Raw genomic sequence first — 25,411 nt, forward strand, 5'->3', positions numbered from 1 at the left:
ACACAACAGGGACACACTCTTACCGTAAAGAAAAATGGCAACCACGAACATCGTTTTAATGTCGGATAGCTTGTTAAAAAAAACTGTAAAAAGAAAAAAGTCCTACATAGTTGTTTAAACATTGTTGTTTAAACCACCATTTTGTAACTTCCTCTTAGTGCTTCCGCCTCTTCTGAAGCCGCACCCAGTGTCAGGATATGGAAATGGTGGACCCAGATAAACAAATAATTTATTGACAGGACAGTTGGACAAGACAGAGGGGAGTGGAGGAATGACAGTTATAACAGCAGGGTCAATGGGGAACAATGACAGGACAGATGAGGGTGGCTGTTGCACACATTTCCAGGATGGAATGTAAATTCCAAAATTTTAGATATGTTCAGTCGAACATTTTCAGTTTTTTTTACAGTGTAATAATCAAAATTAATCATAATTATTATTGTTAATAATAATTTAGGGAACCCACATCAATAATAATAAAAAAAAAACGTGCTCAGTTTACATTTCAGAAATCTATTCAGGTAAAGTATAGCCTAGTGTATTTTCTTTAAAATAAATTAATAAAATAAATTAAACATTTTTTAAAGTTATATTGCTACTTGCTTTTACTTGTCCAAAAAACTCTTTTAAGTGTCTTCTTTTAAAAGAAACTATGACTGTACTAACTAAAATCTTGCCTAGGGGACCAACAGAGTCTGGGATGGATTCTGAACTGTTGTGATTCTGTGAAATAAAAAGGATAATTGATCATTTGCTCCACTGCTTAGCCATTTTTTCTCTTCCTTTCTTTGTTAGGGCCAACATAATTTTTCCTATTAATCAATTCATTATAATAATTACAAAGTAATGCTTCTTGCAAAGCCTGCATTACATTGTGACACAACACAATACACACTGAATAAAAACTTGAATCTGTTTTTAGAGTTGGAGGGAAAGTATACCGTCAGTATGGCAGTTTTAAACTGTCAGCAACGTACTGATTGCTAAAAAGCAACTGGATGCCATTTGGAGGCTGTGGGACATACATTCAGAAATGTCGGACATTCACTATAAAGCACTTTTTCAAAGGAAGAATTTCACAACTGGTTTCAATTGAGCACCATAATATACAGACCCTAATGATCAGCTTTTGGTTCTTACCTAATCCTGGCTTTATCAAGGTTCAACAGAATCTGCCCTTTATGTACATAAACATTAATTATTTCAGCAAAAAAATGCTTTATGTACAACCTTTAGACTACATCAACAATTTAGCAAGGTGTTTCCTATAATAATCCTATTTTAAAGGTTTAACTTGAAAGAACAGGTTAAATGTTCACTTACTGGTTTTGAATCATCCTCAGTTGCTTGTTGTGGTTTTTTATAGCGACCTAAAAAATTTTTTTAACACTTCTAATAATATTAACATGTTAAACTTAGTGCTTAATGGAATCTAATTACAATAATTTAGTTCTTACATTCGGTAGAGCGCTGTGCTTTATGTTTTCTGTATATGATGTATGCTATTAATTGCACCAAAACAAAAAGTTCTGTAACTGTGACTCCAATTATAAGTGTTACTGAAGTCACTTTCTCACATTCAGCATAAGATGACATTGTTCCTGCTTTTATTTCTGTAAGTCCCTAAATCTTACATCTGAAAATGTTTAACAATGTTTAATAATATTGTTTAATAATAATGTTTAACAATATTTATGTATTTAATTAATATTTACATACATCTATGAACACTCACTTTGAATGTGGTTGGCAGGCCATTAGAGAGCCATTTGAGTAAGTGCCATCTGTGCAGTCAGCACATACAGTATCGGTAAATGCTGTTCCTGTAAAGATATTGACTGACCGAATGAGTTATAAAATGTCAACAAAGCTGATACTAAGGTTACAAAAAAAAAACATTACCTTAATGAATCAAAATTATTCAATACAGGAAAAAAAAGCTTCTACTAAATATTAAAAATGATTTGCATTACTGCTTTAAAAATTCTACAATTTAGTAAATTCATACACACTCACCTATTTCTTTAAAGGGGGGGTGAAACACTCAGTTTCAGTCATTGTCATGTCAATCTTGAGTACCTATAGAGTAGCATTGCATCCTGCATATCTCCGAAAAGTCTTTATTTTTTTTATAATTATATAAGAAAGATGCGCTGTTCCGAGTCTTTCCGAAAAAAGCCGAGCGGGTGGGTGCGTGTCGTGTGAGCGGAGCTAAATAATGACGTGTGCGCGCCGCTGTTGTGTTGAGTCGAGTGCGTCGTAAAGCTGTGTCATCCCTAACAGCGGGAAAAAAACTTTATTCAAAATAAAAATATGGCTTTTAATCAGATACAGCCATATATCTATGATCCGGAATCAGACCCAGAGGCTGCAGTTGAACAGGAGCAGCAGCAAAAACGACTAGAGCAGGACGTCTATGTGGTACAAGTTATACACTAACTATATAATATGCTTAGCGGCTTGTGTTATTTACGTATTTATACTTGAATTATATCGTCGTATTTTTGTCTTTGAAGGTGTACATGTGGGAAGTGCAGTTGTGCACGTGTGTTTACGCGTGGTTTAGACTATTGTAACGTTAGTAAGCGGACTGGTTTTGCACGGCAGGCTAAGTTAGTGTTTACATAGAAAGACACGGAATAGTAGCGCATTTGAATGAAGAAGCACGCTTATTTAGTTCAACATATTTCCCCCCTCTTTGTGTATTGTTGTTTGGAGTGCTTTTACAATACACAAACATAAAGTTACACATATAGTGGCCAGCTAAACAAATGTACACGCACTACACATCGCAGGACTCCATTGATCAATTAACTAAACGTGATCATGTTTGGGCTACTTGATGAGCATAGGCAAAAACACAGACATTTGAAGCAGTCTTACTCACCGCCCGCGGTTCTAACGTTGGGACCTTTATCGTTGGGACTGCTCCATCCTTCAGCATTAGGCGATCGGAAAATCCAGTGTCGAGCTGGGCCTTGTTTATGAAACAGTCGGCACCGAAATGCAGCGAACAGATATAAACATTCGCGCAACTCAGTTGCTGATCCGGAAAAGCAAATTACATCCACTGTTGCCTTAACGCGGGGTTTTTGGGGAATCTGTGCAGGACTGTCTTGGTCTGGCAACCAAAAACGCACTTTTTTGGTGACATTGTAATTGTGCACATCACCTGTGCAGCAGCCTACAAGCCAGCGCTTTGATGGGGGTAGCCTGTTACTTTCGCTCTCTCCCTCTCTCTCTCTCTCACGCTCTTCCGGTAGAATTGTCCGTAAGGCCCATACAAGGAAATTCCGCCCCCATTAACGTCAAAGGGGACGCATGATCGCAAAAAACTTGCCGAAACTTATGACTAACCGGAAGTAGTATTTTTGACAAAGAAATACTCCCATCAAACGTCCACCTTAACTTTTGAAACTTTGTCTATGTTTAGTATGGGAATGCAAGTCTTTAACAGTGTAAAAAGATCAGTATGCATGAAACAGCATTTCACCCCCCCTTTAATATATTGTTTAGTTTAGTTTCACAGCTAATTCAAAGTTGCCTTTATTTTGTTTAATGCAATGAAAATCCTTTTTGTTGCTCACAAATTGTGTCTGTAGAGCGTGTGCCGGCTTTTCTTAATCCTTGGACTGTGGACACAAAAACAAAGTACCTAATCATAACTACAGTGTAATGTATTAGATGGCACTTCATCATTAGTTCACATATGTTTATCACAAGTTAATGCGTTTAGGGCACACACCTGCATTACACACAGTGCAGTGAAAACATGCTGTGAGTCTGTTAGGTTCATCTGTGCACGTTGAGGCAGGACATGGAATACAAGTTATACTGGTATCCACATTGCAATGCCAAAAAAACACTGGCTTTTTAGTTTCCTAAAAAGGTAAAATGTGTCTGTTCAACTGAATTCTAGTCATAAAGATGTGTGGTTACAGGCAAAAACATTTACACATAAATGACACATGATTTTTTTACCAAATCAGTTGTTTAAATTAGTTATTTGTGAAATAAAAATGTAAAAACAGTGCATTTTTGGCCATCTGGACTTTAAAGCATACTTCGCTGTCTGCTGGAAGCTAGTTATTTTGCTTTGTAACGTTTTAAATATGGTTATTTTTCTCACACAAATGTATCGATTCGCTTCAGAAGGCCTTTATCATGTGGATAAAAATAAATTATTATTTATATTATAAATAATAAATTGCTTCTTTTATGACAGACATATTCCAGTTTAAAGCTTGGAAGAGCCAGGACATTTTTGTAATATAACTCTAATTGTGTTCGTCTGAAAGAAGAATGTCTTATACACCTAGGAGAACTTAAGGGTGAGTAAATCAGGATAATTTATATTTTTGGGTGAACTAACCCTTTAAGGCTGGAGCACACTACTGTGCTTGAGTACCCTTACATTTTGTATTTTAAATGAGCTAACACAACTGATTCAACTCATCAGCTCATAAGTAGACAGTGAGATCTGAATTGTGTGTGTCAGATAAGGGAGACATACAAAATGTGCAATGCTGGTCATCCAGGGGATTTTCCAGAAAGCAAATTATGCAACATACCCAGAGTACTCAGAGTAAGCGGATAACATCAACATTTGATTACAAAACCTGAGGTAAATAAGTAAGTAAATACCCATAGCACCTTACACTCTAAAAATTCTGGGTTAAAAACAACCCAAGTTGGGATGAAAATGGACAAACCCAGAAATTGGGTTGTTTGAAATGGGTCCATTTACTAGGGTTCAAACATAGGTATCATAGTTTGAAGTTGATTGTACTGCAAAAGGTAAAATTTTTCCCTTTTTTCCTTCTTTTTTTTTTTTTTTTACAGTGTAGGGACATCAGAGTATTTTGGGGGATTTCTTCCCTGTTTCTTTTTTAGGTTTTCCTTCTGTCTCTTGAGCTATCACTTTAACAGGTGGTGATTGGCTGTCTGATCTGTTAATCATTCCTGCAGACGTGATTGGCTGTGCTGCCATGAGGGCGTGCTCTTCTCATCCCATTTAAAGCTTGGAACATACTCTGCAAGAACAAAGAAATTTGTTTGTTTTCTTGAGGTGGCAAGAACAAGAACAAAGTTCGTTGGACCAGTACATTCCATACTTCACGAGAAAAGCAGGTGCGATCATCTGCATTTTCTGCATTAACCATGCCAATTTAATTGTATGACCAATCACACAACAGTTCTCGGACACACGCAAGAAAAAAGTTCTGCTCAGGCGATGTGTCGAGAACAAGCTGCGAGAACTTCTGAACAAGGGCTGCTAGAACAAAATATCGTCATTCTGTTCTCGCAGCCCTAGGAGCAAGAACTTTTTTCTCTGTTCTTGCGGACTCGAAGTACACTCAGTTTGTCTCATGTCAATCTTGAGTACCTATAGAGTAGTATTGCATCCTTCATATCTCGGAAAAGTCTTTAGTTTTATTATATTTATAAAAGAAATATGGGCTGTACCGAGTCTTTCCGGAAAAAACGTCTCGGGTTATGCATATAACCCATGTTCCCTGAGAGGGAGCGAGACACTGCGTCATCGTAGATGACACATCGGGGAACGCCCTCGGCGTGACGCTGCTGAGTTCATATAAAAAAAGTCCAATCCTGATTGGTGTTGCGTCATGACGTAACGAGTGACGGCATACCCGGAGGTATAAAGGGACGCCGGCACAAGCAAACACAGCTTACTGCTATGAAGCGGGACGCTCTGTCGATAGGCGGGGCTACAAGACGCAGTGTCTCATTCCCTCTCAGGGAACATGGGTTATATGCATAACCCGAGACGTTCCCTTTATCGAGGGAACTCGCACTGCGTCATCGTAGATGACACATCGGGGAATGAGTACCCACTAGTCCTCGCCTATCTCGAGCCCCTTGGTATGGACCGGAGTGCATACTCAGGAGGCGAGCACCCTAGCGCCTGGCGTCGGCGGGAGGTGCAGACTGTAATGTCTGATGAAAGTATGCGGAGTGGCCCACCCAGCCGCTTCGCAGACTTCCTGCAAAGAAGCTCCGGAAAGGAGGGCTACTGAAGAGGCCATGCCTCTGGTAGAGTGAGCCCTCACGGCTATAGGTGAAGGCAAGTTGCGCACCTGATAAGCCATGGCTATTGCCTGGACAATTCAGTTACTAATGGTCTGTTTTGCCGCAGGCAGCCCTTTCCTGGGTGGACCAAAGCACACTAACAACTGATCTGACTTCCTCCACTGGGCAGACCTCTCCAGATAAATCCTCAATGCCCGAACTGGGCAGAGGAGGTGAAGCCTGCCCTCATCTGCCGTCACATGAGGCGGGGGATGAAAAGCCTGGAGAACCACCAACCTTACAATATTAGACGGTACCTTGGGTACGTAACCCGGAGTCGGACGCAAGATAGCCTTTACTCCGCCTGGGGCAAACTCCAAGCAATTGGGCGTGACTGCCAATGCCTGGAGGTCCCCCACTCTCCTCAGAGAAGTGATGGCTAGGAGAAAAGCCACCTTAAGCGTAAGGTTCTTTGCCTCGGCCAACTCCAGCGGCTCAAAGGGGGCCTCAACCAACCCTTCAAGCACCACTCCCAGGTCCCATGTAGGGATCCTGGAATGAGCCACAGGTCTCATCCTCCGCTCTCCTCGGAGGAACCGTACAACCAGGTGGTGCCTCCCCAGAGGTCCTTCACCTAATGGTGCGTGGAAAGCCCCTATCGCTTCCACATACACCTTAAGTGTGGTCGGGGTACTATTAAGTGTGGTCGGGGTGACCGGGGTACGGCCACCGGGGTGCTATCAAAAGTAGGCGAATGCCTTCCCGGCGGACACGCTCCAAAACTCCCGGGGAGCAGAGCAATAGGGGGAAATGCGTACAGACGCAGCCTCGGCCACGTCTGAGACATAGCATCCAGGCCCAATGGAGCCGGATGCCTGAGGGAGAACCAAAGTGGGCAGTGGGTCGTCTCTCGAGACGCGAACAGATCCACTTCCACCTGGCCAAACCTCTCGCATATGGTCTTCACCACCTCTGGATGGAGACGCCATTCCCCGGGCCTCAGCCCCTGCCTCGACAGGATGTCTGCTCCTTGATTTTGGTCCCCCGGGATGTAAACTGCCCTGAGTGATGACAGTTTCCCTTGGGACCACAGGAGGACCTGATGCGCAAGTCTGTACAGAGGACGCAATCTCAGACCCCCCTGATGATTTAGATACGATACTACGGCAGTGTTGTCGGATCGTATCAAGACATGGTGGCCGCGGAGGTCTGCCAGAAAACTCCTCAGAGCTTTCCAGACCGCCAGCATTTCTAGGCAATTGATATGCCAAAAAGCATGCTGGGCTGTCCACGGACCGCTTGCCCCACGGCTTCCACGACCGCGCCCCAACCAGTAAGGGATTCATCTGTTGAAACGGTTTTCCGGCAACACGGTGCTCCCAATACCAGTCCCAGGGACAGAAACCAAGGATTCTTCCATATAACGAGGAAACAAAGGCTGGCAAAGCTCAGTATGCATGAAACAGCATTTCACCCCCCCTTTAAGGAACATGCTTTTTGTTCTGATTAAGATTTGTTATGTTTGTTTTTGGTTCTCTTTTATTTGAACTTAGTTTGTGTTGCCATTTTGCCTTTTGTCATGTTTACCCTTTAAAACTTCTTATGTGAGAGATTTGAAGTCCTTTTGAATAATGTTATAGAGAAGTTCAATCTGGATGGAGACAAGGGGCTAGGTAAGATGTCATATGACATACATGGGCACACGCAGGTTAAGGTTAACTATTTAGACACACTAGGTTAGTGCGTTTGTGCCACACCCTGTATTTTTGTTTGGCAGCTTGTGTAGGGAACTTTAAGGCGTCAGAGACACTGAAGACTTTTTTCTTTTCTTTCTTTTCTTAGTTTAGGATTAGTTTGAAACCATTTAGCAAAACTGTTTTGATTATAATATTTTTGTTTCTTTGGCACAATCCAATTTCCCCTTGGTTCTCCCCAGATCATATTTTTATGTATGTTTTTGTTTTTCTTTATGGGTTTATTCATTTGTGGTTAATTATTGGGTTCAATATTAATTAAATTATTGTTTAAGAAGTTATTTGCATGGTCTCGTTTTCCATTCACACACATATTGGTCATTGCAGACAGTATTTCAGAACTGGGTTTAAAATGTTCCCCTCCTCCAATCCCTAGATTTTAACCAGCCAAAGGAGGGTCGTAACATATGGGGGCTCGTCCGGGATCACACATTTAATTATTCCTGAAATTTGAGTTAATGATCCCATATACAAAGAACCAGTTCATGATCCTGTCTCTTGATTCACTGTGCTTGATTTGAGAATTTGTTTGTGCTGTTGCACATCGTTATCACTATGGTTGTGTTTAATTTAGAGAGGTTCCTTGAAAGTCCTTTGTTAAAAGATTTAGATGTGTGTAGGAAAGATAACTTGGTGGCTATAGCAAGTCATTTTCAGATTTTAGTAAAAAAGCAGTCCCTTAAGAGAGAGATTAAGTCGGTGGCGTGTAATCGTTTAGTGGAGATGAATGTACTTGGTGTGCTGGAAAGAGCATCTACAGGTGGGGACAGTGTGGAGGTGGATAGGCTTACGTCTGGTAGGAGTGAGAATCCTAATGTCTGCGGCGGAGATCGTGGCTGATGCTAGGGCAGGGTTGCCTTCCTTTGAAGCGGTGTCCCCTATGTCTTTAGTTCAAAAGGGGAAATGAGTCTTAAGGTCTGTTTGACCCGTCTACAACTTGAATCACAGGAGAAGATTCAGAATCGGCAGGCGGAGATGGATTTGCAGTTGCAAATTCGCAAACTTGAGGTCGAGGAGGAGAGGCAGGTGAAAATGCGACAGCTGGAGCTTGATGCAATGCGAATTGGGGGAGGGTCCGCTACGCCACCAGTTCTTCCTCGAGTAAGTCCTGCTGGTCCTGCTGTCTGGGTTCCTTCTGTAGTGCCTACTCCCACTGTTGGCCTGATAGCTGTGTCATCCGAAGCAACTGAGTCATTCGATGTGAGTAAATTTTGTTATTTGCAGTGTCGTTTAGTAGGAAAAGCGATGGAGGTGTTGGGGGTTAACAGCTTATGACCCAGGACCAGTAGTGAAGAAATGAAGACAGAGTTAGGATTGCAATTAATTAAAAGAAAAATTTACTTAAGAATAGTTTGCAGTTTCAAAAGCAGAAGCCAGCTTCAACTTCGCACAAGGAGTTCTTAGGCCGCGCTCCCTCTCTCACCGTCTCGTTGCCTCGGCCTATCGTACATACAATTGTCCCAACAGTTATACTGTTTTCAAGGTCTTATCCACATCATTACTGCAATGTGGATGGTTCTGATTGGCTCAGAGACAATGCACAGTCATGGTAAATTTCCATTCGAGTCAGTTAATCAGATGCACGTTTCCACTGATGTGTCACTTGTTGACGCTTTTACCCCAGAATTAGGCCCATAGTGACCTTCCAGATCTGTAGCAGGCACCAGCTTGCCCAGAACAACAAGTCCAGCCATCTTTTAGGATGCCCATTGTACACTATTCTCAACACTGATCTGTAACACAGAATATTGTGCACATACACAGATACACAGTCTCTCCAAGGTTGGAGCTGATTAAGCTCCAGTTCTAACCAATTCTAACCAAAACATACTGATAACATGTGCTTTCTTTCAGTGAGTGGGACACACAATAGTACAGGCAATATTCATCTTGAGTTTTTAGTGTTTCAGTAAAAGTAAATATAAAAGGAATAAAATATAATAAATTAAATGAAAGACAAATCCATATTTTATCTCTGGAAGCTGGGCTAAGTGAGCAAACCCTGTTACTGCACTCCTGACATGTTAGGGATGTGTGATACCGCAAAAATCCAAACACACGACCTTGTTGCAAGTGTTTAGTGACACATCACAAATCTCTAGGCCAGACCCTCAGTCACTCTTCAGAGACCAAATATACACTTTAGAAAACAAGAAACTAAAAGCTAAATCATAACTGGATTGAATTATTTATAGGATAAATATTGATTAGAGTTTTGATTATGAAGTTAATTAGGATATAAATATATACAGGTATATTGAAGCGGCAGTGGATTTCTCTACTCTTTTGTTAGAGGATAGTTTAGATTACGATGCAGTAAAACTGGCAATTTCACATGCTTACGAGTTAGTTCCTAAAGCTTACCGACAGAAATTTAGAGGCCATAAGAAGAACTATTCCCAGACTTTTGTAAAATTTTCGCAAGAGAAAGCTCTTCTCTTTGATAAATGGTGTAGTGCAACTAAGACTGGTGACTTTAAATCCCTAAGAGAATTAGTTCTGCTTGAGGAATTTAAAGGTTGTTTACCCGAACCTGATTGTTAGCAGTCAAAGGAGGGTCGTAAAAATCTCTTTAAAGAAAGCTTTTTGGTATTAATAAAATGTTATTTTATAACAGTAGTCATAATATGCATATTTTCAGTAGCCTATGTGCCTCAGACTTGCACCCAACTCTATCAGATTTCTTGACAATCCTCTGCAAACTTCGACAGCTGGTTAAACCTTCTTTTTTTTAGTCTTCGGCTCTTGCGTCATCAACCCAGAACTACACTTCGATTCAGTTTGCATAATGAACCAGCTCAACCGGTTACTTGCTGAGAACCGGCTCAAAAGAACGATTCGCTCAAGAACTGAACGTCACTAATCATGACACATCTACTCCCACATGATTGTAACAGCATATGGGGGCAATTAACAACATGTAATACCTTCATATAAATACCAAGGACCACAATAAACCTCCAGTATGGACAGTGAGACCTCCCCTTGCTGTTTTCCTTGGTCTAAACCTATAGGCATGCTGTGAAGAGCGAGTGTACAGGGCCTGCTCAGTAAAATGGACCCTTTTGAGAGGCAAATATTTTAACCTCTGGATTATGCCACTTAAAGGGTCATGAAACCCTCCTGTTGCAGCTGTGTTTTTTCACACCTTCGATTTGAAAAGGCTTGTTAAAAGGGGAGTGGTCGACTGAAAAGGTGGGATGGGTATTGTGTGGAAAGAGGGAATGGTTTGCATGAATAGGGGAGTGTCATTATGTGCATTAAGATTAGCGATACCAACAGCAGCAGTTAGAGCGATTCTGAGACATGTTCTTGGTTCCCGTTGGCATTGTTTACAACAGTGAGATTAAATGAGGGATGAGTACAGCGAATGAGAGAGCTATGAGACATTAAGTGGCGTGCAGCAGAGATCGCAAGTTTTTCAGCTCTTCAAATCAGCATTCAGTGAGAAATGAAAATAAATGTTATTCTGTATGACGAAATATTTGCAAACGTGATAATTAAACTATATTTGTCCAAAAATGCACGCTGTTTGGCAAAATGAACAACGTGCCGACGTGATAAGACTAAGAGAACATGAACCACTCACAAACATGTTTGCAATGCGATAGAGGTGTAATGCTGCCTTCAGGTGCTCTCGGAATTATCGTAAATACGAGTTTCATAGGTAAAAATTGCACATGAAAGCTCTCACATTTTGAAACTTGAATGCAATGATTTCATAATCACGACTTCAGAAGTCGGAATGATACAATTTCCGATGGCACGTGAAGGCAGCATAATTCTAGATCGGTAAAAGCGAAGGGGTTTGAGGTTTCATAGTCTTGACCGCGCATCTGAAGCACAGAGCGACGCGCTCGGTTGCCGTGACAATCCGCGCTGTTTATCACTCGGCAGCTAAATCTATATTTGTCCAAATATGCAGCACGCTGTTTCACTAGGAGCCCGAACACATGCGGTTTAGTGCATGTCTATGACCACAAATAAAACGTGGCTTTCATTTATTTCATCAAAAATATTGTTCATTAATGTTCATTAACGTGGCGCCCACGTTACTTCGTATCAGCACAATGCCTCACTTTCCTCCTTGACTTTTCGTAGGCTGCTTTCAAAACTTCCTTAAGATACAATAATGATGGAAGATGATGAACCTGACAGAAGTGACTGTCTCATGCATATTAAATAAATTATCTTGTATGCATACTACAGCGCAGGGATTGGACTGAATGAGCTTTATGTCATGAATATATATTGAGAATCGCTCGGAGCGGTTGACGTCAGCATGTCCCCACCAGCCCATACATGGACCGAAAAGCCCGCACTGACGTCAGATTCCGTGACTTGGCTCTGACTAAACTTTTCAAACGGGAAGACAGAAATCGCTCTGAAATATGCAAAAATAAATATGTTTCACTTATGAATTAGAATAATGAGTACCTTTAGTTTTTTCAATGATGTGCAACCTATACATATCTGTTTATATCTCAAAAAAGTGTTTTGGGGTTTCATGACCTTTTAATATATTGAAGACAGTATACATATTATAGACTGTATTCCATTCATTTACTAGGGAATAGAGAGAAGTCTTAAAGCTAAGGGCGGGGTTAACCTCCTATGTCCACAGTGATTGGCTGATAGAGGGGAGGGATCTCTGTCTGTGATTTTAATTATAGAAGTATTGAGTTAAACGAGGTTTCATGTTGCTATATTCAGTTTAAAATAAGAATGTTGCCATATTCAAATAAAGATTTTAAAAAGTAGCGTCATTAATTAAACTAGAATACATTGAAAGGGCGATTCTGAAATCAAAACCTTAATCAATATTTATCTTCCTATATTATTATAATTATTCCTTCCAGATATGATTTTGCTTTATCTTTCTTGTTTTGTAAAGTGTATATTTAGTCTCTGAGGAGTGACTGAGGGTCTGGCCTAGAGATGTGTGATGTGTCACTAAACACTTGCAACAAGGTCGCGTGTTTGGATTTTCGAGGCATCACACACCCTTAACATGTCAGGAGTGCAAAAACAATGTTTGCTCACTTAGCCCGCCTTCTAGATATGAAATATGGATTTGTCTTTCATTTAATTTATTCCTTTTATATTTCCACACAGTCACACAATGTGCTGAAAAGCAAACTTTTAACTTGATTAGTGAATTACACATTTTACCTCAGTAATACTAAATACAATAACATTGATTTTGTAATTTAATAATTTCATTACATGTAACTACACTGTAAAAAATATTACACACTATTTACTTAAAAATATATTACTGTTACTGTACAAAGTCACTGTAAATGCAGTTATCATTTATTCCAATGCAAAACTCAATAAGCAACACTGATGTATCTAATTCTCAATCACTCCTCAAATGTTTTATCATTAAGTCTGCATCGTTCTGGTCTGAAGATCTTTAATGCAACAGTAAAGATTCTCTCAACAGGTGCAGATGAAGCTGCTATGGCAAGATGGACAGGTATATACATTTCTTTGAATTTTTATTGAATTAAATTCTGCTTCCTTTAATTCAAATTCGAATCCGAAAAAAGAATGGTCATCAAAACAAAACAGATTTAAATGCATAGACATTAATGGTAAAGACAGTATTAGGGAAAAAATACTTTAATTCTTTAAAAATCAATCTTTGAGTAAAAAGTTTACCTAGTATGATTCTTATCAAAGAGTTGTGCCGTTTATATGCTTCTGTCCTTCAGATAAGATATCAAACCGAGGTCCTGACTCTCTGTGGTCATTAAAAATCCCAGGATGTTCTTCGGAAAAAGAGAAGAGGTGTAATCCCAGCATCCTGGCCAAATTTGCCCATTGGCCGCTGACCATCATGGCCTCCTAATCATCCTCCTCTCCTTATGGATTAATCACTCGGTCTCCTCTCCACCAATCAGCTGGTGTGTGGTGAGCGTTCTGACGCAATACGGCTGCCGTCGCATCAACCAGTTGGATGCTGCACACTGGTGGTGGTTGAGGAGATTCCCCCTTCTAAATGTAAAGCGCTTTGAGCACTATATAAATGTAATGAATTATTATTATTTTTAAATGTTGTCTCAGATCTTTAGATCCAGCGTCTCAGGACAAAGGCAGGGAGACACCCTGGACAGTCTCTCCAGACCTCTCAGGGCTTGCAATTAATGAAGTAAGAGGAGTCGCCGAGTTTTGTGATGTCTGTAAAAAGTTAAGGAGATTTCATTAAAATACAAAAGATTACTATAATATTATTAATATAATAGTTTTATCAAATAACTGTACTTGGTTTGTGTACTCATGTTTTAAAGGGGTAATTTTTGCATTTATTTAGAAAGATGCAGAATGGTGTGTGCTGTACACATTCAGGCACAGCACAGAGTTTGGATAACTTTTTACTCTTATTAGGAGTTTTAAAAATAATAGTTTATTCTCCTTCATCTCACTGTTACTGGGTGGATCAAGTGTCTGAAATAAGAATAAATTCAAAAACATAACTAAAAATAAAGAAGAAAAACACAAATAAACAAAATATGCAGAACTCTTTTAACTCATTAAATCAAATATAATGGTTTTCTTCATGAAATGACTCTCTAAAGTTCTGTTTGTTTTGTTAAATTGTTTCATAAACATAGATCATTTATTCACTTACTGGTTCAAGGTCACATTGACTTTGCATAGAGCCACACTCCTGTATAGGTAGTTGGGGATTATTTCCTAAAACATTTTTAAAAAGTATTAACACTTGCACATGTTAAAATTTTAATATATTTTTTATTTTTATAGTCTTACCTATTCCATTGGTCTGTCTTTTATGTTTTATTTTGATATATATTAATGAGAGGCCAAGAGCAGTCACCAAAAAAACACCAAATATAACAACTGTCGCAGCAATGATGCCAACTGGAGCTGAACTCCCACACTCAGCATCAGCTGAGACTGTTCCTGGTTTTATTTCTACTTGTCCTTTAGTCTCACACCTGTAAGGGCGGGCAATGAGAGCAATGTTAAAATGTATGGACCTATTAGAACAGTTTATTGAATCATCAACTTAATCTATGGTGATCACTTACTTTGAATGTGGTTGACAGGTAATGAAAGAGCCATTAGAGTAAGTGCCTTCTGTACAGTCAGCACATTCAGTATCAGTAAATGCTGTTCCTGTAAGGATATATTAAGGCAATGACTGTCTTTATAACAATCTAGCATTAAAAGTACTGGCAGTTCTCATGTCTGAGTAAACCATTTTAGTAAAGCTAGCTGTCCTTCAACTTTATGGCTATTGTTCAAGTTCTCCTGTTTAGTAAAAACACATATACACACACACACACACCTGCTTGTCTGATATATTGTCCAGGGTGACATTCAGAGTGTTTCAGAGCAAATATACAGCTGCCTTTATTTTGCTCAACGCAGTAGAATCCCTCCAGTGGCTCACAAACAGTGTCTGCAGTGCGTGTGCAGCTTCTCTTTACTCTTAGACTTTGTACTGTGAAGAGGAAAATATCTTGTCATTTAAAGAAAAGCGCTGTATTAGACCTTTTTATTTCAAGTCTTATTTTTGGAGAATATACTCACTTGCATTACACAAACTGCAGGAAATGCAGTTATTTAAACCATTGGGCTCATCAGTGTAAGTTGATGGAGGACATGGAACACACGTGGTGCTGGTATCTATAGTACAATGCCAATAAACATGATTTCCTACAAACATAAAAAACAATATAAATAAATATATATATATATATATATATATATATATATATATATATATATATATATATATATATATATATATATATATATATATATATATATATATATATATACACACACACACAGTACTGGCCAAAAGTTTGGACATTACTATTTGTACTATTTACTAATGTTTTCGAAAGAAGTTTCTTCTGCTCATCAAGCCTGCATTTATTTGATAAAAAATACAGAAAGAAATGTAATATTGTGATTTTATTATACTTTAAATGATCAATTATTTCTGTGATGCAAAGCTGAATTTTCAGGACCATTCCTCCAATCTTCAGTGTCACATGCACGATCCTTCAGAAATCATTCTAATACGATAATTAATTTTCAATGTTGGAAACAGTTCTGCTGCCTAATATTTTTCATAATCTGTGATACTTTTTTATAATACTTTGATGACTAAAAAGTAAAACAAAATAAAAATAAAAGAAGCAAATGTTTTAAAAATAGAAATCTTTTGTAACAACAATATACAATACTGGTCAATAATTTGGGGTCAGTCATTTTTTTTCTTTCTTACTATCAAAAATTGATAGTAAAGGAGATTTATATTATTTGAAAATGTTTTATTTATTTTGAATAAATGCAGTTCTTTTGAACCTTTTATTCTCAAATATATTAGGCAGCAGAACTGTTTCCAACACTCATAATAAATCAGAATATTAGAATGATTTCTGAAGGATCATGTGAAAATTCAGCTTTGCATCACAGAAATAAAGTATTCTAAAAGTATAAGAATACTATAATTTAAAGTATAATAAATTGAAAACCAAATATTTAAATTGTAATAATATATCACAATATAAAAAGAAAATATGTATTTTGATCTAATAAATGCAGGCTTGATGAGCAGAAGAAACTTTAAAAAAAAAACATTACAAATAGTAATGTGTCCAATCTTTTGGCCTGTACTGTACATCTTTAAAGAGATAAGCATTAGCAAACATTAATACAAGCATTAAATATTGCCAAGAAAAACATGGGTTCCCTTATATGCGTTACATTATAACAGGGAACAGTTTACTTGTGTAACTAAGGCTTAGCTACACAAGTAAATTGTTCCCTGTAATAATGTCACACTGTTATGTGCATCATGCCATCAAGTCATATGATTCAATGTTTCACAGTTTCAGTTTCACACAATGTTTCAATCTCAAATAAGCACATGACCTCACTTTTGTATGCAATGTCTAGTTCCCTTTCAGTCGGTCACGTTCGACGTACGTCAGACTTAGACAGACGAATTGGGATCTGATCTCAGAGAGCTATCTACTTCGAGTGTATAAAAACGAGCCAATCGGAGATTGGTATGTGATCTGCACATCCCATGCTCCGCCCCGCAGCACGGGTATAAATAGGAAGTGGAATGGCAGATCAATACTTTCTACTTCGGAGCCGAGCAGTACTACTACTGTTTCCTACAAAGGGTGTAAATTGAGTCTCGTGAGAGAAGGAGAACTGCCAGTGCGGGTGAAACGGCGCTTCAGTGAGTGATCGACAGCTGCAATCGTTTGCATTCACAAAAAGAGCTTTTAGTTGGTTCGCTGGGCGTTTTCCCAAACTTGAGTGCTACACACAGGCTTGCACTGTGGACTGTGTGCTAGCCGCGGTCATCTCCCTGAGTGCTTCAGCACATCTAAAAGTGCGGTTTTCCATTCTAAAAGAGCAACACGGTTTGACCCTGCGTCTTTTTCAAGATGTCATTCCAACCGTGTGTTTCTGGGTGCGGTCGCTTCTTGTCCCCGCTTGATGGTCACGTTCGTTGTCTCACGTGTTTGGGCGTTCAGCACGCTGAGGCTGCGTTCGTGAATGAGTCATGTTCCCACTGCGGGAACATGACCATCGCAGTGTTGAGTTCCAGACTCCAATACCTCAAGGCAGGTGGAGCACCCTCGCGCATCCCCCGGTCTAGCGGTCCTTCTGCGCCTAAGCAGAGGTCTGCTACTCTGGCTGATGACCTGGGTGAATCCCCCCAGTCGAGCAGTCGGTCGCGATGCATCTGTGTCCCAAGACCGCTGCAGACTGGCCGGGTGCCCCGCGTCATCGGCATTGCATGCCATGGCGCTCCTGCTGGTCTTCCAGGCCAAGGTGCTCATGGAATTGCACGAGGGCAGTTCCGACCAGGGCGTCATGCAGGAACTGCGTGAGGCGACGGACCTCGCCCTACAGGCGACGAAAGTCACTGCACGCTCCCTGGGTCGGGCGATGGCCACGCTGGTGGTCCAGGAACGCCACCTGTGGCTGAACCTGGCAGATATGCGTGATGCGGACAAGGTACAATTACTGAACGCCCCGATCTGCCTGGCCGGCCTCTTCGGCGATGCCATCAAGGACTTTGCCCAGCAGTTCTTGGTGGCCCAGAAGCAGAAGGAGGCTATTAAAAACATCCTGCCCTGGCGACCCGCTGCTGCCTCCACCCGATCGCCGGCCGCAACTGCGCCGTCTGCCCGTCACCGAGGGCGTCCCCCGGCGTCTGCCTCTGCCCCTGCCAAGCCAAAGCAGCAGCCTCCACCGGCCTCATTTACATTTATGCATTTAGCAGACGCTTTTATCCAAAGCGACTTACAACTCAGGAGAACAGGAAGCGATCCGTCAAGAAGAGGCAACGAAACACAAAAAGTGCCCTAAATACTAAGATTTGTACACTGCTCAGAGTAGCAAAGACCAGAAAAGGAAAGAAGAAAGGAGAAATAGAGGGGGAATTTTTTTTATTTTTTATTTTTTTTTTATGTAAGATTAAGTGCTCATGGAAGAGATGAGTTTTTACCTGTCTTTTGAACGAAGTGAGTGATTCTGTTGTGCGTATGGAGGACGGAAGATCGTTCCACCAACCCGGAACAATGAAAGAAAAAGTTCGAGAGAGGGATTTCATGCCTCTCTGTGATGGTACCACAAGCCTTCGCTCATTAGCTGAGCGAAGGCTTCTGGTGGGTGTGTAGACGCGTAGGAGTGAGTCGAAGTATGCGAGTGCTGCGCTTGTGGAAGATCCATAAGCAAGAGTCAGGGCTTTGAATTTGATCCAGGCAGTGAGTGGTAGCCAATGCAGAGAGATGAATAGAGGTGTGACATGAGCCCTTTTGGGCTCATTGAATACAAGACGTGCTGCAGCGTTCTGGATCATTTGCAACGGTTTGATTGCACAAGATGGAAGTCCAGCCAGAAGCGCGTTGCAATAGTCAAGTCTAGAAATGACCAGGGCTTGGACAAGAAGCTGTGTTGCATGCTCCGTAAGGAACGGTCTGATTTTCCTGATATTGTGCAATGCAAACCTGCATGACCGAGCCGTCTTCGAGATGTGGTCTTTGAAGGACAGCTGGTCATCAAAGATTACTCCAAGATTTCTGACCGACCCCGAAGGAGTAATCAGAGATGAACCTAGCTGGATGGTAAAATCGTGTTGTATGGTGGGGTTAGCAGGGAAAACAAGCAGCTCAGTCTTTGCTAGATTGAGCTGCAGGTGATGTTTTTTCATCCATGCCGAGATGTCCGCCAGACAGTTTGAGATTCGTGCAGCTACTGTGGGATCATCTGGTTGAAATGAGAGGTAAAGCTGTGTGTCATCAGCATAGCAATGATAAGAGAGACCATGTGCCTGAATGATGGGTCCCAGTGATGTAGTGTAAATGGAGAAGAGGAGAGGTCCAAGCACTGAGCCTTGAGGAACCCCCGTGGTCAGTTGATGTGTTTTGGATACCTCTCCTCTCCAGGCAACCTTAAAAGGGGTGCCGGGCACAAGGGTGGCGCCCAACCTGTCCAGGGCGCTAAGCCGGCCAGCAAGTGCAAGGGGAAGCGACCCTGAGACAGGCAGCCCAGGGAGAACAGGAGCTGCTCTGAGGGAGATGATGTCCGCATCCCTCCCCCACCCCCCGGAGGAGGACCGGGGGGCCCTGACTGGTTGTTTACATCTGCCACCAGCTCTCCGGAGATCGTGTACTTTCATGTCTCTATCCTCCCTCGACACAGACCGTTCCTAAGCTTTGCGTTCGAGGGGAAGGCATACCAGTACAAGGTCCTGCCCTTCAGGCTGTCCTTGTCGCCTCGCGTCTTCACGAAGATCGCGGAGGCAGCCATTGTTCCACTCCGAGAACGCGGCGTGCGCATCCTCAACTTTCTCGCCCAGTCTCGGGAGGAGTTGTGCGAACACAGGGACATGGTGCTCAGTCACCTCAGCCTGTTGGGCCTTCGGGTCAACCGAGAGAAGAGCAAGCTCTGTCCTACTCAGAGAATCTCTTACCTCGGTATGGAGCTGAATTCGGTCAGCCAGACTGCGCACCTCACGGAGGAGCGAGTCCGGTCGGTGTTGAACTGCTTGAATTCGTTCAAGAGCAGGACAGCGGTCCCACTGAAACTTTTTCAGAGGCTCCTGGGGCATATGGCATCTGCAGCCGCGGTGACGCCGCCCGGATTGCTTCATATGAGACCGCTGGCCCCAGGGCCTACGCAAGAATGCGTTTCCCCCAGTGAGCCTTCTTGCTCAGACTTGTGCAAAGTCAGGGAGGATGAGGAGCTGTCGCCACAATATCGGTGTACCACGACGCAGTCGAAGGTAAGTCCGTAGGGAAACACTACCTAGTCGTCAGGTTCCTCAGAGGTGCGAGGAGACTTAATCCTCCTCGTCCAAACTCGTTACCCTCTTGGGACTTAGCTTTAGTGCTCAGAGCACTTCAGAGCCCTCCCTTCGAACCTTTGGATTTTTTGCCCGTTTGGGTTGCGAGCACACTCCACAAGTAGTGTAGCATCTTCCTGGGCGCTGGCTCAAGGCCCCTTGCTGACAGACATTTGTAGAGCTGCGGGCTGGATTCTATAGCCTCCGCGTAGAGCCGGTATCTTCCCGCATTCTCGCCCCTAGTGGCCAGTAGCGCTAAGTGCCCGTTCTAAGTGTCGGCTTGCAACGTCACTCCCACCCTCTGGGCCGGATACGTGCGTCCATTGTCTAAAGTAACTTGACTAAAAATTGATGCACAAGGTTCACAATTCTGTTAGATGCCCTGCAGAACCCAACATTACACAATGTGTACTGTACCTGGCGCACACATGGGGCAGCATTCTCCATCAACCTCATACTCAGCACGAGCACATGCACGAGCAGTGAAACATAGTTGATAAGATATGAAAAAGATAAATCCAAACTTGATCATGTTCAATAAAGTAAAATGCAGGTTTATTCAGTCCGTTTGAAAGTGGAGGCAAACGTTTCATCATCAGACTTCATGAGTTTCCTTATGATTTCTTCAACACATAAGATGGATGAACTTTTCGTCACGGATACATTGGTAGCCCTTTAGGGTTCCTCATCAGCTATAGCTTGTGGAGTATTTGAGTTCTTTGATAAAACATTCTGAGTCCAATGGTAAGAACACCCTTATTTATATTGGAAAGGGTCTTTTGCATCCGACTGCAGCTTCCCAGACACAATAACTAAATTTCTCTGTCCAGGTCTCCTCTTGAAACCGGTGCATAAGCAGCTGTCTTGTGGAAAGAGCTGAAATGACAAAATAGGTGCATTAAAGGGTTAGTTAGTTAACCCAAAAATGAAATTTATGTCATCAATGACTCTAATGTCCCTAATGTTGTTCCATACCCGTAAGACCTCCGTTCATCTTCGGAACACAGCTTAAGATATTATATATTTAGTCTGAGAGCTTATGCAAGTGTATGCACACTATACTGTCCATGTCCAGAAAGGGAATAAAAACATCATCAGAGTAGTCCATATGTGACATCAGTTGGTTAATTAGAATCTCCTGAAGCATCGAAAATACATTTTGGTCCAAAAATATGACTTTATTCAGCGTTGTCTTCTCTTCCGGGCTTGTTTTCAATCCTCAAATAAAGATTAGAACTGTTATGAATCAGCGTATTGATTCATGATTTGGATCGCCAATGTCACGTGATTTCAGCAGTTTTGCAGTTTCACACTAGAATTTTTACTGCTGTATCCGACAGTCGTGTCCGAATGTCGTGTGCAGTGGAAAGGTGGCTTAAAAGGAATCAGTCGTTTGAATGAATCGTTTGAATTAATGACTCAATGACTCACTCATTAAGACTCACCTACTGCAACCTACTGGGCGTTTAGTTTCCTATATTTTTCAACATTTATTTTGTTTATTCAAAAATACAAATCACATAACATTATTTAATGCAGTAGTAATTTTTCTGGGTAAATCATTTAATTTGATTGGTAACATCCCTATAGTGTCTTATTTTAATTTAATGTATAGATCAAATTTAAGAATATAATATGAAACCTGAAGCACAGCTTATATTTAATAAGATTAGGGGGAAATGCCCTTTATAAAGGTAAAATATCACTTATATGCAGATTTAAAATATGTCAAAGCTGATTGAACACTGAGAATATTGCTTCAGAATAAGTTATATTTACAACACACACACACACACACACACACACACACACACACACACACACACACACACACACACACACATCTAACTTTTTTCTGGACAAGCAAATTTTTTACTCGGACAAGTGAATGACCATTTTACTTATCCAAAGGAGAGACATGAGCATGCTTAATGTCGAGCCCTAAATTATATTTTAGATTTGAATGCACAATTGTTTTTTTTGAATAAATAAGAATTCAACACTTTGCATACATTTGTTATTTTGTCTTATTATCTTTATTTAGTAGTCTTGTGTCTTTAGTCTCTTCAAGGAAGGTATACAGTTTATTATTAATTTAACAATAGTATCGGATTGGTATCGACAGATACACAAAGCCCAGGCATCGGTATCGGGGACTGAAAAAGTCGGATCGGTGCACCCCTAAATTTAAGGATGCAAATATAGCCTTTTAATAAAAATAAGTGATTTATAATTATTAGAAAAATATAATAATCTGTGGATCTGTATAAATAAGTAAATATATACTAAAATAAGTACCCTATACCGCACACTATAGGCCTACCTAAAACCTTGCATAATGCTTGGTTAAGTGTTCCCAAGAAGCACTACACAATTCGAACACAGACAACAAACATTTTGCACTGCATGTACACTCCTAGAAAACATATAATGCACAATAGAGAACAATGTAAATAAGAAAAGGAATGTATAACAACTTAAGTGGAGTATAACAACTTAAGTGGACCTGGGGCAATATATATACAGAGACTGTGTTGTGTTATATTAGGACTTGTACAGAAAATGTGACTGTCACCCAAGCTATGGTTCTACATTTACATTTAGCTGTTTACAGTGCCCAGCAGCGCTCTCTGTTAATGGATCTAAACGTCTAAATCACTCACACAAATACAACAACACAAAAATGCATTAAAATAGTATTAAGAATCTAAATATGTTTAACACATATTTGTCGGTATAATAAACATTCCTCATTTATTTGTAATATAAATAAGATGCTAAAATTGCTATCTATACCGTGATGCTGTCATTTACAGTAATGAAACTATAAAAGAGAATTTGCATTAAAGTAAATGACAAAAACATTACCCTGAATTATGAAACTTCTACTTCAGCTTATATTGCAGGCTATTAACAATGAGCTTGACCGGTAAAGTTCATCACAAGTATTCACTACATTTACTTATTTTTTATATAATCCAACAATAAAAGTGTTTTTTTTTTTTGGCATTTCACTGAATGACCTGTTTTTGTAACTATATCACACCACGAAAAGGAGAAATTATAAAATATAAAAAGACCAATAAACTCTCTTTTGCTGCAGAACCTCATCTTTAGGGCGCCTTTTCCTGAATTCACACACTATTAAACGACTATCAGTTTTTATATGATTTCAGAATGCATTCTTTTCCCTTTTTACACTAAATGACCTGTAACAAACTGTATGTTCAGGAAAGTCCCCTCGTTTTTTTTATATACTTTAAAATAAACAGTAAGACATGTCGTCTTAATATAACTACCAAAACATATTTAATGCCAAGAAAAACAAAATAGACCTGTACTGTCCAGACCATTACACTGAATGACAATTTTACACTTTAATTATTTCAGACATATTGTGACATTTTGTTTTCACTTAAGTTATTTGAAACATAAAATATATAAGTATATAAAACCACTTTAGTATTTTAGGACGCCAAAATAACATCTTGTCTTTTAACCATTTATATGTTAATGAATTTACATTTAATTTTTTACTTTTATAACTCAGACACTGTGGGTAGTTTTGAAAACGGAGCTTACATTAGTAAGTCAATGCAAATAAATGAATGAGTAAATTAACTGATTATAGGCTACATAATAAATGTTGACTAAAAGTGAAGTGAATGTTAACTAATCACAAAAAAATACATTATTTTACACAAATCTAGTTAGCAACACGCACAAACAGAAAAATGTGAAATAATTCTGTAATATAGATCGCTGTCCTTGTTTCATGATCCTGTCATGTGATGTGGCGGAGGCGGAGCAGAATTGTGTAACGTTAGGCCTAATGTGTTGATGAAGCAAGGCCCGGGTGCTTTTACAATAACCAAAAATAATTGAATATCAAAAACTATTTTATAGATGAAAAACATATTGAACTTTTTTTTTTGGTATATAGCCTACGAGTGGCCTAATCTTTCGCCAACAAGCACAACAGTTGCAGTTAAAAACAGTTGCGTCATGGTGAATTTGAACACAAAACATTTAATGGATTATTCTGTCTAAATCTGTCTAAACTAATGGATTCAAACTCAGTGACTGACAGAACTAAGTATAGGCTACTTATAAGTATCAATTGAAAACCAATAGGCTCTCTCTCACCTTTAAAGATCGCTTGGAGAGTAATCTGGGAATGAAAGCCTTATTTCCGCTTTGTCCAAAGGTTTCGGTTCAGTTGGTCTCTGCAGGAATGGTTGTGGGAGTTACTTGTTTGTGGGAGTTAACAGTGGGCGAGGCCATATAGGGACGTTTATGGCAAGCCGTGTTAGCATTAAATACCCCTGGTTGTACTAGTCATAATTTAGGTCTGACTAGTCAAAACTCCTATTTCAGATATCTATTCTGCAATTTTGACTAGTCGTGATTGGAATTAAGATATCTACAATGTGATTAGGACTAATCATAATATTTATTGAAGATATTTACAATGTCATTTTGACTAGTCATAATATACATTCAAGATATCTATAATGCTATTTTTACTAGTCATATTCATCCATTGACTTCCATTGGAAAATATTTCCGGATATCTTCAAATGAGTTTTGACTAGTAGAAATCTGAATTAAAGATATCTATAATTGATTTTATACTAGGCATAATTCTAATTAGAGATATCTCAAATTACAATTGTACTTGTGGTAATTTAATTAGATATCTCTAACTAAATTATTACCAGTAAAAATTATAATTAGATATATCTAACTGGTGTTTGACTAGTCCTAATCACATTTAAGATATATTTAATTCATTAATTTTAAAGATATCTAAAATACATGTCTAGATATCTGAAAGTAATTTATTACTAGTCAAATTATTATTGAAGATATCTTGAATTGGATTTTTGTCTAGGCAAAACTCATTTAAAGATATCTGCAATTTAATTATTGACTAGAAAGATCTTTCTTAAAAGATATTTACATTTAGCTTTCTGACTAAGAAGAATTTAAATGTAAGCCTAGATATCTGGAATTAACATTCTGACTAGTAAAAACTCCTTTATAGATATCTTAAATATGCATGCAAATATGCCTTAGCTAAGCCACACCTTAAACATTTTATTAACCAATCCTAACGCGGAAACCGTTGTCATCTGCTATTTTATTTAAGAATTGTATAATAAAGGTCCTGCATCTTTGGGACATTTTAAACTCATTTATACAGAAGGAAATCAAACGTATGAAAATAAAAATGTAGCTGGGACGTGTGTAGAAGTGACATGCAAAGAAG

The 25,411-nt window shown here is 39.7% G+C and overlaps 1 protein-coding gene and 1 pseudogene across 1 annotated transcript; both read right to left on the bottom strand.

Moving 5' to 3' along the window:
- Positions 1-1,446: 1,446 nt before the first annotated feature.
- On the bottom strand, positions 1,447-5,162 carry LOC137039322 (tumor necrosis factor receptor superfamily member 5-like; annotated as a pseudogene).
- Positions 5,163-14,394: 9,232 nt separating this feature from the next.
- LOC137038223 (tumor necrosis factor receptor superfamily member 14-like) lies at positions 14,395-24,368 on the bottom strand. Its single transcript, XM_067412692.1, has 7 exons — positions 24,286-24,368; positions 20,557-21,015; positions 15,348-15,473; positions 15,103-15,258; positions 14,843-14,930; positions 14,562-14,749; positions 14,395-14,486 (listed from the first exon to the last, which is right to left on the bottom strand). The coding sequence occupies exons 2-7, from the start codon at positions 20,669-20,671 to the stop codon at positions 14,410-14,412; spliced, it is 750 nt and encodes a 249-aa protein (XP_067268793.1). The 5' UTR covers positions 20,672-21,015; positions 24,286-24,368; the 3' UTR covers positions 14,395-14,409.
- Between the last annotated feature and the right edge of the window lie 1,043 nt (positions 24,369-25,411).

This window comes from Pseudorasbora parva, chromosome 13 (assembly GCF_024679245.1).
Source record: "Pseudorasbora parva isolate DD20220531a chromosome 13, ASM2467924v1, whole genome shotgun sequence".
Classification (NCBI taxonomy): Eukaryota; Metazoa; Chordata; class Actinopteri; order Cypriniformes; family Gobionidae; genus Pseudorasbora; species Pseudorasbora parva.